Here is a 17,713-nt window from a genome sequence, read left to right on the forward strand (position 1 = left end):
CACAAAAATCATGTTTACTCTAACGTGCTTTAGATTACTTTTTCTTCGCCCTCGTTTTGCTCGACTCGTAAATAAACATGACTTCTGTCTTTATGTGATTTCTTATTTCTTAATATCCACTTGGTTGCAAGTATAAGATTAGAGAGAGCTGCGAGAAATGCATTATTTAAAGATTTCCTGAATCGCGATGGACTTATATATATATATATATATATATCCGTGAGGCACCTGGACTTGCAAAGGGAGAAAACTATTCCTAGGGAGGCACGTGCTGGTTGTTGAGCTTTTATTGGAAGTTCAAGCTAACAAATTAGCAACTCATAGATTTAAGAAAAAAAACAAGAAGAAAAAAAGCAATTGTCTTAGGTTGCCATCTCTATCTCTAAGTCTCGCAGTTTAACCTCTAGCCTCCCCTCCCTCCTCCCCTCTCTCTCTCTGCAGTCTGAAGCATGGAAAACATGTCTCGTGATGAACCATCGTTGACTGTGCCTCTCATTGTTGAGGAGAAACAAAGTCTAGGATGCAAACTTGAAGATGTGGAAACAAATTACAGTCATTCAACTACGGGGACCGCCTCTTCCTTCAAGACTGTTTTCCACGGACTAAATGCTTTGTCAGGTTTCACTCTTCAGTAAATGTGCTGCTTGTGATGTAGTGTGGTACACATCCCAAACTGAAGAGAATCTGGGTAACTGATTTTGCTCTCTGTTTGATTTTTCAGGGGTCGGGATCCTTTCGATCCCATATGCTCTATCGTCTGGAGGATGGTTGAGCTTGATTCTCCTCTTTGTTATCTCCTTCGCAGCCTTTTACTCGGGCTTACTGATCCAAAGATGCATGGATGTGGATTCAAATATCAGGACCTATCCTGATATAGGAGAGCGTGCTTTTGGATACAAGGGAAGACTTCTGGTTTCAGTTGTCATCTATGCAGAACTCTACCTAGTTGCAGCAGGATTCCTGATTCTTGAAGGGGATAATTTACAAAGATTATTTCCTGACATGGTGCTTGAAGTGGCAGGGTTTGAAATAGGTGCAAGACAAAGCTTTGTTATTTTTGTGGCCATTATCATTTTGCCCACGGTTTGGTTGGATAACTTGAGCATTCTTTCTTATATCTCTGCCAGTGGGGTTTTAGCTTCGGTTATCATTCTGGTCTCAATTTTCTGGACTGGTGCATTTGATGGAATTGGGTTTAATCAAAAGGGAACATTAGTAAATTGGCATGGAATACCTAATGCGGTAAGCTTGTATGCCTTCTGTTACTGTGCACATCCAGTCTTCCCTACCCTGTACACTTCTATGAAAAACAAGCGCCAGTTCTCTAACGTAAGTAACCATCATGAGTTACTTCCTCAAAAAATTTGCTTTGAAGTCAAAATTCCATTGCTTTTCATTTGAATGTTCAACTAGTGCTTCAACTCTTTGGAGTTAATGAATCTTACTTGACCACTTCTAATTGCAGGTTTTGATTGTGTGCTTTATTCTATGCACCTTAAGCTACGCATCAATGGCAGCTCTGGGTTACTTGATGTTCGGATCAAACGTTCAGTCACAGATAACATTAAGCCTTCCAACTCATAATTTCAGCTCAAGACTGGCAATATACACCACTCTGGTCAATCCAATAGCCAAATACGCGCTGATGGTGACACCAATAGTGAAAGTTACCAAAAACTGGTTTCCATTGAACTGCAATAACAGGCCATTTAGCCTCTTCATCAGTACGGCTTTTGTGATAAGCAATGTCACGGTAGCCCTCTCTGTCCCTTTCTTCGGTGATCTCATGTCGCTGGTCGGGGCATTCTTAAGTATGACAGCTTCTACTGTACTTCCATGTTTATGTTACATGAAGATTTCAAGAACTTATAGAAGATTCGGATTTGAAATGGTGGTATTAGTGAGCGTAGTGCTACTGGGCATTGCAGTTGTAGTATTTGGTACTTACTCCTCTCTCTTGCAGATAATAGGGCACTTGTAATAACTAGATGCATCCAAGTACGTTTCTCCTTGGTAATGAAAATAAATGGTGTTGTGGTATTATATGCAGTTCACATTTACTCTATTTTAATGTTGGTATCAGTTATAATTTTGTTGGAAGGATGAAATAATGTTCGTTATTCAGATTTTGTGACGAAGACGAAGGTGAAATGAAAGGAGGTTATTGCTGCCCAGCTGGGATTTAGAATACAAATATATCATTCTTGTTCTTATCTTCTGTGTAAATATCCTCCCTTTAAAGATAAGAATTGTTAAAATAAGATTGTTTTTCATAAAAAAAAAAAACATGTCCTCTGTGACAGAATTTTTTTTTTTTGATGGATGACAGCATTTGTAACTTTTTGTATGGTGAAATATCCTATGAAAACACATTTGAATACTCTAAAATCAAGTTTACTTTGTTAATGATTATGAATCTGAATATAGGTGACACATCCATAAAAAAAAAAAAAAACCATTAAAGGGATTTTAGAATAAAAATTACTCTTTTAAGAGACGTTTTTTAAAATCAATAACTTTGAAAGGAATTTGATTTATCAAATATATAGACATTAAAATAGTTTTTTCCCAATAATTTTTTGGAACTTGATTTTAAAAAAGTAATGCTCGAGTAATTTCAAGAAGATGTATATTTTTTTTCTCTGCTAATTTATTTTGTTGGGGAGTATTAACACAAGATGATTGGTGAATAATCTCTTCTTTTTCAAAGTATGATGATAAAATTTGATTAAAGTAATCCCTAGCATTATTGGTTCTAATACCTTTAATGCCAACCCCAAATTGATTTTTTATCATATTTGTAAAGATTGAAAAGATATGACCCATATCGAATTTTCTTTTAAGAAGGTAAACTCAAGTCATTCGGGGGCACTTATCAATAAACATCACAAATCATTTTGCTCCTGAAATATTAGAGATTTTATATGGTCCCATATATCATAGTGAATTATAGTAAATGGAGACAAAGATCTTGAATCATTTAGAAGAAAAGACACTCTGTGGTGCTTTGCAAACTCACAAATTTCACAATAAAATTGTTCAACATTAAGATTTTTAAATAAAGACAAAAACATTTTCTTAAGAGTCTTAAATGATGGATGCCCTAAATGATGATGCATGATGATTCCAAATATCATCTTTATTAGAATTGACTGAAATGAAGGATAGAGAAAAAAGGTTACTACTGCTACTTTGTATTCCAAATACGTACAACCCATCCTTGACTCTAGCTTGCCCAATCGTCCTCCTCGTAAATAGGTCCTGAAATATGCAGTGATCAAGAAAGAAAGTTACACTACAATTTAGGTCCTTAATTATTTTACGAATAGATAAAAAATTGATAGCAAGATTAGGAACATGTAATACTTTTTTTTAAAAGAGAGTGAGGGATTAAGAGAGATTATTCCTTGGCCTGCAACTATGGTTAGGGATCCATCAACCACTGTGATTTTTTTATTGTCAGGATAGGTTGATATGATATGAAAGAACCCGCAAAATAGGTTATGTGATTTGTTACACTTGAGTCAATGACCCAGGTGCTAGAATAGCCTTTATTTGAGGTACTAAAACATGAGAAATTAGAATGTTACTATTTTGAGCAAGAGAGCATCGCCTAGATGGTTTCTCCATTATGTTGAGTAAGGTCCTTAGGCATTCAATCTCCTCTTTGTTGATCCCCCCATTTCTAGTATGTTGAACTCACGAGCTGACTCTTTAGAATTTGTCAAATGTGCTTGTCCTTTTGAATGGTTTCATTTGTATCCTTCATTTTGCCCTATCCTTGGTGGTTTTCCATGGAGTTTCCGCGTGTCTCTTTTGTATAACCTGTTTTCTTGCAGTAATTACAAAATTGGTCATCTTTAGAGAATTTTTCCCTTCATTCTTCACCATTTTTGCAACATTCATGGCATCATTTGGGTTCATGCTATTGGTTATCATCATAGTTGATTCTTCAGTTTTAGGAACATCAAGCATCATAATTCTCCTCTCTTCTTCAGCCCTTATCAATGAGAATACCTTATTAAATGAAGGAAGAGATTCTTTCCCAAGTATCTGGACTCGTACTTGGTCAAACTCTATATTGAAACCTGCAAGAAATTCAAATATCTTCTACCTTTCCATATAGTTCTTTTGAATTACAGCATCTTTATTGCACTGCATGTTAAAGTCTTGATAATAATCTAACTCTAACCAGAAATCTTTCATAGTATTGTAATATTCAATAACCACTATAGTACGTACCTTGTTTGGTCATTGAGAGTTTCATCTTAAACTCATAGATTAATACAACATCCTTTACTTTGAAATATATTTGTCTCCCTACTTCCCAAATATCCTTTGATGTGGTTAGAAACATGTAAAGACCACAAACCTCCGATATCATAGAGTTCTATAGCCACGACATAATCATGGAGTCTTCTAGACTAGGAGGACTGTCCATAAAATGGTTGATCTTTCCCTTCCATTTCAAAAAGTTTTTCACTATTTATGATCACTTCAAATAGTTTCTTTCATTCAGTCGATAGGACAATTGTAAATTTTTAAATTCGCCTGATGTTTGGTTGATTTAGGTTTTTTTGGGTGTTTTCAGACACGATTTAGAATTGAACAAGTTTACCAGATTAGACAACAAGAAATGACATGGAATAGTAGGATAGGAAGTAGGGTTTTTTCAATCTAGCTTTGTTACCATATGAAGAATTATTGTCTACTTCTTTCTCATTACTCCAGCAGGAATTCATAAATATATACAACATCTATGAGTCTATTTTAGGATAGTTCTATAATTGTTATTAACTACACATAAATAGAAATTACTACTAAATTCTATTTCTATAAAAAAAGATATCTGACATTTTATTTTATATCCTACAAATCAAGTCCAATCAATCAGAATTTTCAACAGCAATAATCAAATTCATTATCTGTGTAGTTTAATCATACAAATTGCTATTGTTTTTAATTGTTTTTTTTTTCAAAATTTTTACTTTCAATTTTTTTTTTAAAGAAGAGGTCATGTTAAAATTTGACTCCTCAACTTTGGGATATTTAGCTATTTATTAAGGCATCTTTAACACTATTATTAAGTACAAAACTAAAATTCATGGGTTTTTAAGTGTAGCGAGCACTGTTCACAAACTCACATAACATAGTGGACCAACTGTGCATTTTTTAGTTTTTCATTTTAGTCCTCAAAATTTAATTTTGAGTGATATGATTCTAAATAAAGGCCAATTGTTTTTTATTTCTTAGTCAATGAAGGAATTGGAAGAAGAGGGACTAGAATAAAAAAGACGCCAAACATAGATGACGTGACAGAGAATTTAAGGAAAATACATTTAGATCCTTGAACTTTAAAAATAACACAAATTATATAATTTTGGTCCCTTTAAATTGTAAAAAAATCAATTTTGGTATAAGAGTTTATCTTTATTATTTTTCAGTCATTGGTTAGAGAGAGGAGAAAGAGATGGGTCGCTATATTCTAGCGATGAGGGAGAAATTCATCGTTCAAGACATTTCTAACCACCAAAATAGATTTGTTTTGTGTTCACAGGTTCCATGAGATGAGAAGGGCTTGATAGTGGTTATTTAGAGCTTCAATGTTTCATAAAAAATAGATTTAAGTCGAGAATGATAAATCTAACCCGATTTGATTTCAGGTTTTTGGACCTTTTTTCGGGTATTTTGAGTTAATGAATTGGTTTTTGGGTGTTCTGAGGATGTTGGTGAGGTGTTTTTGGGTTGAAATAACTTAAAAATACTCAAAATCTAACCTCCCTCGATTTTCCAGCCACCATCTAGGCTTGCAGATGACATGCCATTTGTTTTTACAGGTGACGTGTCGCCTGTGTATTTTTTTTTTCAAAAACAAATAGGGTTGTTTGCCCCTTGAAAAAAAAAAGAACCAAGCCCAGACACACGGGCCTGGTCTTGAACACCCACCCACGCGCCTAGTTTTTTTTTTCCCTATATATATATATAAATTTAAGAGAAAAATATTATTTAACCCATTTGATTTCATAACCTAGATCACAAATTTGATAAGTTAAATCATGACACTCGAGAACTATTTTTTTAATTTTGCTTTTTTATTTTTTTAAATAATTTTTAAATTTATGTTTTTATTAATATCACTCATATCTGAATTTTTTTATTTGCTTATTTAATGTTTTCTGGATAGAGTTTTTTTTATAAAAAATTATTTTATGTGTGTTTAATTTTTGATGAAATTTTTATGATTCATCTATAATTTTTTTTTAATTTTTTTATATAGATGAACTTTTTTTTAAAAAAAAAAATATTTTCAAAAAATATTTTTAATATGTACAGCCTTGTATACTATTTTTTTTCATTTTAGTTTATTGAAATAATATAATTTATTGTGTATGTCAATTTCTATTATCATTTGATTTGATAAAAAAAATATTTTAATTAACAAGATTTAGCAAACACAATCGCGTAAATTTCTGTTCTGCGAGATTAAATATCTTGATCTACACCTATCCTAGATTTTTCTAATTTTATTTTTAATTAGCATTAATGATTTTTTTTAATTTATTAGCACATATAGTTCTCGATTTATTTAATTATATATATATATATATATATAAAAAAATTTATATTTGCAATTCAAATTTTTTTCAGCTACACAAATACATAAAAAAAAAAATCTACATATATAATTTTTTTAATAAAAAACAAAAATATCTAATTCCATGCATAGCACAAGTAATCTAACAATTCTAATCTATGAAATGTTGATTGCGTAAACCGGTAGGTAACCTCTTCTTGTTTGTAGTTTGGGTGGCCTTCACTAGCCACCCTTTTTCTTGTTTGTAGTTTGGGTGGCCTTCACTAGCCACCCTTTTTCTTGTTTTTTTCATTCCCGTTCCTTGAAAGTGGAATACACTTAATAAAGAACTGGAAAAGAGTCCTGAATCAACTCATCTGCCTTGGCAGCTAAAGGCGGCTAGAAGAGGATTGAAATTGTGTCTCCCACATCACCATTGGAGCCAAAAAAACAACAAAATTTTATCTACGAATCTTTATCTGACCATATTATATATCCTTAAAAAATGCCCCAGCAATTTGGATTGCAGGAGTTGCAGACAATTCAAGACACGCTGACCCATCTATCTGGCAACGACTCTTATCATCAAGGGCATTCAAGAGCCTTGTATTGGTTTCTGGATTTGTTCATTCAACAAAAAATAGAAAAAGAACAACAAAACAACAAAAGGAACAGACTTGTTCCAAAATCTACGCTACTAATAGGATTTTCATTCATCGTTTCTAGTGTTTCACTTTGCCTAGGTCTTCTGGGCAGCCAGCTCATTTTCTAGCTGTCTAGAGACATTATCATTGCTTTCCAAGCCACTCCTGTTTTGATGTCATATCTCTATATAATGAGCAATGAACAGGTGACTCGCCGCAAAATTTTCTTTTAAATTGGTTGACTAAAGTTTATACTAAGAATTTGGTGGTGTTTAAAAAGGTGTTGGACAAATCTTCAACTGGAGATTGTGTCTTGCAAACCTTCTCTCTCCTAAAAGATAAAGTTATACTATCAATTTGATGATATTAAAGGCCAAAGTTTTTATTGGTCAATAGCTTTAGACGATGAGTTATACATTATATTATAACCAAAGCTAAAATCTAAAATGTGTGGAAAAATCACGGAAGATTAAGAGCGCTTTCAGTGTGAATTATTTGTTTGACAAGATAAAGTTATACATTATATTATAATAAAAGCTAAAATATATGGAAAAATAACTGTAGATCAAGAAAGCTTTTATTATAGATTATAATAGTGATTTTATTTTTAATTTCTAGTCTTTTTACAAGAGGATAAATGTTTCTTCGACTTTCTTCTAAAGGAGGATTCAGGTTTTTCTAATTTTTAAATACAGTCAAATAACACTTTTAGCCTCATAAAAGACAAAAAAAAAAAAACCTTGTCTTTGGGGGTTTTTTTATATTTTTATATGAGTATTTTGTGTAATTAAGAGGACAATAAAGACGTTTTAGTATTTTCACTTGGGTTTAGACCTGAGCGCCTGAACCTGTCAACCATGCCAAATCCATGTGCCTAGGCCTTGCTAGACCCATATGCTTGGGCCTTGCAATGATGCTACACTCGTGCGCCTGAGTTTGCTAGATCCACGCGCCTGAGTCAAAAAAATTAAAAATTATCAAAAATATGATTGGACTGTAAAAACAAACATTGCTTCATTTAAGCAAGATTTTTCATTCATATGCAATAGAACTTAACTGCAAACTCTTTTTTATTTGTGTAACTTATTTTATAAATTTGTTATATTCAAAGAGTAAAGAATGGAAAAAAAATGTTGAGTTCTAAGTGATTTATTTCAAGTCTTCAAAAATAAACTTTCATTTTTTTGTATGCATTGTGGATGGAAATATTAGTTTTTTAAAGGGTTCATGCTTTTTTTAAATTTGAGAAGTTGTTGCATGATTTGATTATCAAAGTTTGTTACAAGAAGAGTTTATTCTACACTATAGCTATTACTATTTATAACAATTTGAAATATATGATCATAAGAGAAAACTTTTGAATTGATATATTATATAGTGGGAAAAGAAAATATTGTATATGTAAAAGACTTATTGTCCTTTGAACTATCTTAATTTGTGCAATTTTGTAGATGATTTTTTCAATAAAATTAGAGGTTAATAATAAAAAAATGAGTGAATTTTAGGGATGCGTGTAGTTAATGTTCCAAAATAGAAGAAAGAAATATAGAAAAGATAAAAATATATTTCATTAAAAAGACAAAGACAAAAATAAAACATAAAAATGTTTCTAGAATAATTATAAGTGAATTCCTATATATTTTTTTAAATCACATGGGTTTGACATGCTTGCTAGGCCTAGGTGCTTGGGTTATGTCAGACCTAGGCACGGGTCTGGCATGGTTGCCATACCCAGACGCGTGGTTCTGGCTTTTCTCTTAACAATACATTAGAAGTCTACAATGAATTATTAGTTAGATATCTTAAGACTATTCAACACATTTGCATGAGTATTTTGGTTTTCAACAAAACTATTACCTTTGGTTGGCTCGCGAAAATTATGTAAATTCTAGGCGCCAGACCTAAGGTACTTGGGTCTAGCAACCACGCTAAGTTCAAGACACTTGGGTTTGACAACCATGTTAGCCCAAGAGCCTTAGATTTAACAACCATACCAGACCTAAGCTACCTGGATCTAGCAACCATGTTTTAGTCTGGCATTCAAAAAAGATACATGGGTCTGACATGGTTGTTAGGCTCAGGTGCTTGGTCTTGGAATGGGTGTCAGACCCAAACGCTTGGGTAAAAAATAAAATTTAAAATAATAGTGCAAAAGTGAACCTAGATTTATATTTTGAAATTTTAAGAATCAATTAATTGGTTTTATTGAACAAGAGAACAAGGAAATAAGTTATAATTGATGCTCTCAAGCTCATTTTTTGTTGTTTAATCATAGTTATTAGACCTGATCTGGCTTGATAGATCAACTTGGGACTCGGGTGACCTAGCAAAACCCAATAGAGACCTGTTTTGTTTTTTCAAATGTGTATTTCTCCTAGCTAGAGATTTAATTTTTTTTTTTATCTTTTTCAGTTGGTTACTAATCCATATCAAAGTTCACTATATAAATACTAGAAGAATGTTTTATTTTTTTAATGTGAGATTTGAAGCCCATTAATATATACACTCTATATTCACAAGAAAAAAGTGGTATTTTCTCAATATGGGATAAAAAACTTTTTTTATTTAAATACCTTAACTTAATAAGATAAGATAATACATTTTAAATGTAGGATAAAAAAACCTTTTGAAATAATCTTTTAATTTATATCCACGTGGATTGTTTCTTAATTTTTTCATATAAAATATTAAAACCTTATTTTTTTAATTTTCTCGGGGTGACCCAGGTCTCGGCTTCTTGGCTGAGTTAACTCTTTGGCCAAGTTTGATAACTATGGTCTAGTATGGTTAGGTTTGCCTTGGTTGTCAGGCTAAGAGCATGAGTTTGACATAGTTGTTAAGCTAGGAGCGGGTTTGACATGGTTGCCAGACCTAAGCTCCTTGGGTCTGGTAACCCTATACAAGTATACTGTAGACCAAGGCAAAAAAATCCATTATAGACTTGCACAGTAGATATTCCATGTTCTGAAGGATTGAAATAGGCTAATGTTGTTTTTTCACATAAAGTTCAATTATCATTTTACCTTTTGATTGAAAAAAATTGAAGTTTTTTTTTTGTATTTCAATATTTTTCATAGGCTCATTTGTCATTAAACATTTGCGCGGGGGTATGGTAGTTTTTTTATATTTATTTGCAAAATAAAAATATTGTTCTACCCCCAAGGTTAAAAAAAATTAAAACCTGTCATCCAGGGGTTTTTTGACCTTTCACAAACTATTAAATAGTTAAAATACATCTTTAGCATTGAAAAAAACAAAAACTAAGCTTTGCATATGGGGGTATTTTTATTCTTTCACACTATTTTTTGTGTAATTTTTTATAATCATACAGGGTGTTTTGATATTTTGATTATTTTTAAAATAAAAAAACTGCATCGGACCCATGTTTACTTGGTTCTGACAAACAAGTCAAATCCAAATTACTTGGTTGCCAAACCTAAATAAATTGGCTTTGGCAATGCTGCCAACCCCTAAATTAGGTATGACATGAAATTTAAATAAAAATCACCAATATCTTTAAAAAACCATATTCGCAACATAAATCCACAATAAACATTCATACAAACATAATAAAAGTTTAAAAACTAAATAAGTAAAAAAATATAAAATAATGTTATCATTGTTGAAAAATCATAAATGACCACCCATTAAATAAATGTTTTTTTTTTTGCATTGAGTTTGATTAAAAAAATATAAAAAAATAAAAATTCATAAAAAAGAGAGAGAAAAGATAGAATTTATATTAAAAAAATAACAAATTCATAAACACAAAAAATAAATTATTTCAATAGGAAGATATGATTTCAATTTTTAGATCTAAAATGTTAAATTAGATTTTTGTGATGATTTGTTGTTTATAAATAATTTTAGAACTTGAATTTTTATTTAGGATATTTCAAAGATAGTTTAAATGTTTTTTTATATAAAAAATAAAAAAATATTATAAATCTTAACATTTTAATTATCACCTGCTTAAATTTTGATAAGCACTATATCTAATCCATATATGAAATTTATATATAAAAAATTAGATAAGTATGGACTCAAACCTACACATTTAAATAAAGCTACTCAAAGCTTTTGGATCTGATATTGATCTAGACCTAATATTTTTGGGTATAACATGGTTGAAAAATTCAAAACGTGTACTCTCAATATTATTTTATATTTAAAAGAAAATTAATACTGATCCGGATAAAATATATATGTATATATAATGCGTAATGAACAGGTAACTTGACTTGCACTCACCGAAAAATATTCTTTTAAATTGGTTGGCTAAAGTTTATAGTAAGAATTTGGTGGTGATTAGAAAGGTGTTCGAGAAATCTTCAACTTGAGATTGTGTTTTACAAACCTTCTCTCTCTTAAAAGATAAAGTTATACAATCAATTTGATGATATTAAAGGCCAAAGTTTTTATTGGTCAATAGCTTAAAACGGTGTTTGACTAATCTGCTACTTGTAAATATGTTTTATTACCTTTTTTCACGTAAATCTAACAGGAAGTTGTGACAAATATAATCTAGCTAGTTTATCAATCTTCTCGCTAGTGAAAAGGCAGTTCAACTGGAAACCATATTACCAAAATCAAAATCTTTGCACTCAACAAATTGAAAGGGATTTGTATGGAAACAAATAAAAATTGCTGAAGTATGTAATGATGAATGGAAATTTCATATGCAAGTACTAGTCAAGGTCGCAAAATCATCTAATGGAATAAATGACATGACAAGCAATACTGATTACAGGGAGTTTACCATTTTCATGTTCAAGTTCAGTCCATCTAGAAGCAGTTCGATACTTCCATGATCATCTTTTGAACAGCCAGAAAAGAACTGACGGATTGAACCCTCTAAAACAATGCAACTCTCGCCACCTATCTTCTTCAAACCACCATCTCTCATAGTCCTCCGCACATTTGTTGCCGTCTCCCACATCCCAGCATCAGCATACATGTTTGCAATTATCACAAAGTTCTCACTCCTCCTGGGCTCTAGTTCAAGCAACTTCTTTCTTACCTTATCTACTAAGCCATCACTGACATTAGCATTGTGAATACTGCATGCACTGAGCAATGTCCTCCACAAAATTGGGTCAGGCTGGAAAGGTACGTCCATTAAAAAGTTATAAGCCTCTTCAAGATTCCCAGCACGACCCAGGATATCAACCATGGCACCATAATGTATGACCATTGGTCTAATTCCATGCCTGTGTTCCATTTCATAAAAGTACCGAAACCCCTCATCAACCAAACCAGCATGACTGCAAGCACAGAGAACCCCTAGGAATGTGACATAATTTGGGCAAATAGAAACACTCTCTTTCATCTTGAGAAAAAGCTCAAGCCCTTCTTTTCCAAATCCATGTTGAGCTAGTCCCAAAATCATTGCACTCCAAGTCCAAACATTCTTCTTCTCCATTCTATCGAAAACTAGCTTAGCGTAACCAAGATCTCCGCTTTTTGCATACATGTCAACAATGGCAGTGCCCAATTGACAATTCAATATCATCCCCCTTTCAATCACTTGAGAATGAATCCATCTCCCTAAGCTCAAGTTCCCTATTTGTGCGCAGAGGGAAAGCATAATCACCATTGTCGTCTCATTAGGCTCAAACCCAAAGTCCTTCATTTTAACAAAATTCCAAATTGCATCCCCTAACCATAAATTCTGAACACAAGCAGTAATCACCGAATTCCACGAAACAATACTCCTTACAGGCATTTCATCAAACACTTTACATGCATCCCAAACCCTCTTACAGGACCCATATAAGTGAACCAAATTGTTGTTAACATAAACATCGCAATCTAAACCAAACTTAAAAATATCCGCATGTACTTGTTTCCCTTCTTCAAGTGCCAAGCAAGCAGCACATGCCTTCAAAACAAAAGGGAAGGTAAAGTTATTGGGTCCAACTCCTTCTTTTCGCATTCTATGAAACACCCGTATGGCATTTTTCGGTGCAACACCGGAGGCGTAGCCTCTAATGAGGAAATTCCAAGAAGGAGGCAGTGAGTCAAGTGAATTGTATAGAAGGGAGTGGGCATAACTGAGGTGTTTAGAGGGAGATAAGGAACAGAATCTTATGAGTTCAGTTAAAAGATTGGTGTCTTGTTGAAGACCAGAGACTAGGATCTGTGCATGGATTTGAGAGACATGTTTGACTGAAGATGAGAGTTTCAGTAGAGAGAGGCAATGGTTCTTTTTGGACAGGAGTTTTGAATTGCTGTTAACGGTTCTTGGGACTGGAAGTCGAACCATGCATACATTGCTTTAAAGTCTTGGGTTTGGGAATTCCTCGCATCATGTCCTATTTTCATCCTCACTACTGTTATATTTGCGTTTACTTAAGTAGCATTTAGGCACATGAGGGGATTGAAATGTGATATAAGTTGTTTTTTAAATTAATTTTTATTTAGAAATATATTAAAATAATATATTTTTAAAATTATTTTTTATATTAATATATCAAAGATTTAAAAATACAAAAAAAAATATTAATTTGAAATAAAAAAAATAATTTTTTTCAAAAATATTTTTAAAACACAAAAACAAACTATTTATAAATTAAGAAAATACTATATTTATAACTTAACTGATCAGGTATTAAGTTTGTTTTCTATGAGTCACTAATTTGAATGTTGCAAATCTGATGATTACTAGAGACTTATCTTATTGTTAATTTCAGAATCTAAAAGGATTAGTCGAGATACGCATAAATTAATTCGAAAATTAACTATTATAAAAAAAAAGACAGCACTACACTCTCGGGGTTTACATCAACATACAAGTGAATGTCTTCTTCATCTTCAAGAAATGATAACATCTTCAATTTAAAAGCATCATAGAAACCTCATAGCCTTTGTTATCTTGAATTTGAAATTCCTTCATGTCAACATCCAATACTTGTTTACGCATCTATGCACGATGTATAGTCGGTGTCGTAGTTTTCGACGCACGTGTCGCTCCCACGTGATGAAATTTGGCATTTTGCGTCTTGCAAATAATTAATTAAAGATTAAATAAAGGTTAAACGAAGTTAATTAATAGAAGATAAGAGAATATTTCAAAAGGCAAAATAAGGTTTAGAAGATTCCTTTTTAATTAATAGGTAACTCAATTTATTTTATTTCGTGTTTGATTTTGTTCATTGTAATTATTTTGTAGAGAGGGAGAGAAGTAAACATGAGAAGCCGAGAAGACAATGTGATTTGTGTTGCATTATAAACCTCATGATGGTCAGATTAATTTCATGTTGATAACAAATATTAAAATCTGACACTTTTTCTCGTTCTAAAATTAACAAATAACATTGAACTTTTAATATATATTTGTTTGTAAATAATAAATAAAAAAAGCTTGACAAATTAATGATTACTTACTAGGTAAGAAAATAATTAAAATAAATATCTTCAATTATTTCCTAATTCACAAAAAGAAAAAAATCAAGAAATTAAGTGAGGAACAATCATTTAATTAATTTATATATCAAATAATAAATCATTATTTCCACAACATCAACATATATCATTAGATTTTTGGTAATTTGAACATTGATACATTATTAACAAGTTAAGAGTTCTATCTCTGCATAGTTCCAATTTTAGTGGATGTTCCCAAATGTAAGTAGACTTATAAGTAGGGTTCAAGAAAAAACAATTTCTTGGTACATAATTGCCAGGTAATTTTGATATTTTTAATTTTTAATTTTAATACTATATATATATAATTATAATATAATTTATTTAATTTAAGGGGGTGTTTGACTTTCTAAAAAACATGAATAAAATAAATTCACCTAAGCAAATATAAAGCATACTATTAACAACATATTAAAGAATATGGTTAAATCACTATAGTTATACTCATACTGTTAGTCACTATAATAATGTTTTGTATTATTTTTTTCGTTGAGTTTATTTCTCACCCTTCAACAAACTATTTTTTTTATTTAGGTTTTTACTTTTTAATTTCATCATTTAATATTAAATTGTTTATAAAATATATACCAGTTTCATGAATTTAATATTTTTTTTCTTGATTTCAACCTATAATATTAAATTTATTGGAAGTGAGGTTTCATAATTTTTGTTATTTTATTTTTATAAATTTATCTTGATTTCATGACCTAAGTCGTCGATTTAAAAGGTTAACCCGAGTTTATATGGGTTGTTTCTTTTAGGCTGCGTTTACTAATTGTTTTTTTTTTAATTTCATTCTTTAACATTAGGTTAGTTGGAAATAGGATTTTGTAATTTTTTTTTGATTTACTTTCTATGAAGTTATCTCGATCTCATAACCAAAGTTGACTTTATTCATTTTTTTGGGTTCCTTTTCAATTGATTTTTTTTAATTTCACCATCCAATAACTCAATCTTCTTGTTTTTTTCATACTTAAGATTTTTTTTTAGTTTTATCCTTCAATATTAAGTTGTTTGGGAATTAAGCTTTATTATGTTTTTCAATTTGCTTTATGTTATGTTTTTCAATTTGCTTTATGTGGAGTTATTTTAGTCTCATGGATTTAGTTTTTTTTTCCTCTCAATTTCAACCTTCAACATTGGATCTCTTGAAAATGTAGCTTCATAATTTTTTTATATAATCTTTTTATGAAGTTATCATGGTCTCATAATCCAAGTCGCGGGTTTAATAGGTTAGCCCGAGTTGTTTTAAGTTGTTTTTTTTTGTTATTTTTTAATTGATTTTTTTTTATTATATCCTTCAACATTGGGCTAATTGAAAATTGGACCTTGATTTTTTTTTCAATTTAATTTCATGGGGTTATCCCAATTTCATGACCCGAATCATGAGTTTGGAGGTTTAACTTGAGTTAACTCAAGTTAATATTTAAGTTTTTTTATTCTTTTTTAATTTAATATTTTTTTCAATTTTATCATTCGAACATTGGATTGATTAAGAATTGTCCTTCAAAATTTATTTTAATTTGTTTTCTATAGGTTTAACACAATCTTATGATCTAGGTCGCATATTTAACAGGTTAACCCGAGTCAATCAAATATGTTGTTGTCTTAATATTTTTTAAAAATATCATCCAATATGTCACCGTATTAATGTTTAAAAAATATGTCATTCAATATTAATCATATTTTGAGTTCATGATTACTTTTTTTTTAATTAGAAAACATGCAAGTAGTTCTTAGACTTTTTTTTACATTAAAAAAATTAATCTGACTCTTAGGGCAACGCAGACCAATGATCAAGTATCTATTGAACTGGTGAAAGTTCTCATTTACTAAAGATCCGTTTGTTTGGTGTAAAATATTTTACGAATAAAAAATATTTTACATGAAAAATATTTTACCATATAATGTTTTACATGTAAAATATTTTTTACATAAAATATTTTACATGAAAATATTTTTCAATGGTGTTGGTAGTGAGATGGTGGAGGTAGTTATGGAGGAGGAGGTGGTGGTGAGATGGTGGTGATAACATGGCAGTGATAGTGAAGGAGGTTGTCGTGGTGATAGTGCAATGCTGATAATGGTTGTACATGAAAGTGATGTGAAAAAGGTGTTTATGAGGTGGTAGTGAAAGAAGAAGTGATGGTGAGATAACAGTGATAATGAAAGAGGTGGTAGTGAGATGTTCATAGTAGTGGTGAAAGAGGAGGTGATGCTGAGATGGTGGTAGTGATGATAGTGATGATAGTGATGATAGTAGTAAGATGATGATAGTGTTGGAGGAGGTGATCGTGAAGGAGGTGATGGTAACATAGTGGTAGTAGTTATGGTGTTGGTAGTATTAAGATGACGACGGTGGTGAAGGAGGTGGTCGTGGTAATGGTGGAAGAGAAGGTAGTGGTGATGATAATGATAGTAGTAAGATGATGACAGTGGTGGAAGAGATGGTGATGAGATGATGATGGTAATTGAAATAGTTAGATAATATTGTATGTGGATTACTATTTAACAGAATTTTATGAACTAAAAATATTTTTCAACTAATAAACTAAATTTGAATGTTAATTGTAAAATATTTTTCATTAACCAATTTTCTTGTAAAATATTTTCAAGAAACAAACATAGAAAAGTAATTTTTAAAAATTATTTTTCAACAAACACATGAAAATCTAAAAAGTATTTTCCTGCAAAATATTTCACATGAAACCATGAAACAGACCTTTAAGCCTCACAAATTTATCTTGACTCACATTTCCATGTGAAAAAAATATGGAATAATCAATTGGATCCATCAACTAAAAAATCAATAACTTTTTTGTCCATTTATCTCCGTTCATATACATATATATATATATATATATATATATATATATATATATATATATATATATATATGTATATGAACGGAGATAAATGGACAAAAAGTTATTGATTTTTTTATCTCCGTTCATATATATATATATATATACTTGTCCCTTGGATTTAACCTATGCAGACAATTTAGCTAATCATCTGGACAATCCTATTTGCTAATGGGCATTGCCTAAGTCGACAGTCCATGTCTATT

General features: G+C 31.1%; 2 protein-coding genes across 2 annotated transcripts; one reads left to right on the forward strand and one right to left on the reverse strand.

The window, feature by feature from the left end:
• The first annotated feature begins 312 nt into the window (after positions 1 to 312).
• Positions 313 to 2,046, forward strand: LOC133670946 (amino acid transporter AVT1I-like). Its single transcript, XM_062091545.1, has 3 exons — positions 313 to 618; positions 722 to 1,329; positions 1,466 to 2,046. Exons 1-3 carry the CDS (start codon positions 450 to 452, stop codon positions 1,979 to 1,981), a joined length of 1,293 nt encoding a protein of 430 aa, XP_061947529.1. The 5' UTR covers positions 313 to 449; the 3' UTR covers positions 1,982 to 2,046.
• Positions 2,047 to 11,875: 9,829 nt separating this feature from the next.
• Positions 11,876 to 13,551, reverse strand: LOC133671003 (pentatricopeptide repeat-containing protein At2g36730). The gene has a single exon (XM_062091620.1). It carries the CDS (start codon positions 13,481 to 13,483, stop codon positions 11,963 to 11,965), a length of 1,521 nt encoding a protein of 506 aa, XP_061947604.1. The 5' UTR covers positions 13,484 to 13,551; the 3' UTR covers positions 11,876 to 11,962.
• Between the last annotated feature and the right edge of the window lie 4,162 nt (positions 13,552 to 17,713).

This window comes from Populus nigra, chromosome 13, assembly GCF_951802175.1.
Source record: "Populus nigra chromosome 13, ddPopNigr1.1, whole genome shotgun sequence".
NCBI lineage: Eukaryota > Viridiplantae > Streptophyta > Magnoliopsida > Malpighiales > Salicaceae > Populus > Populus nigra.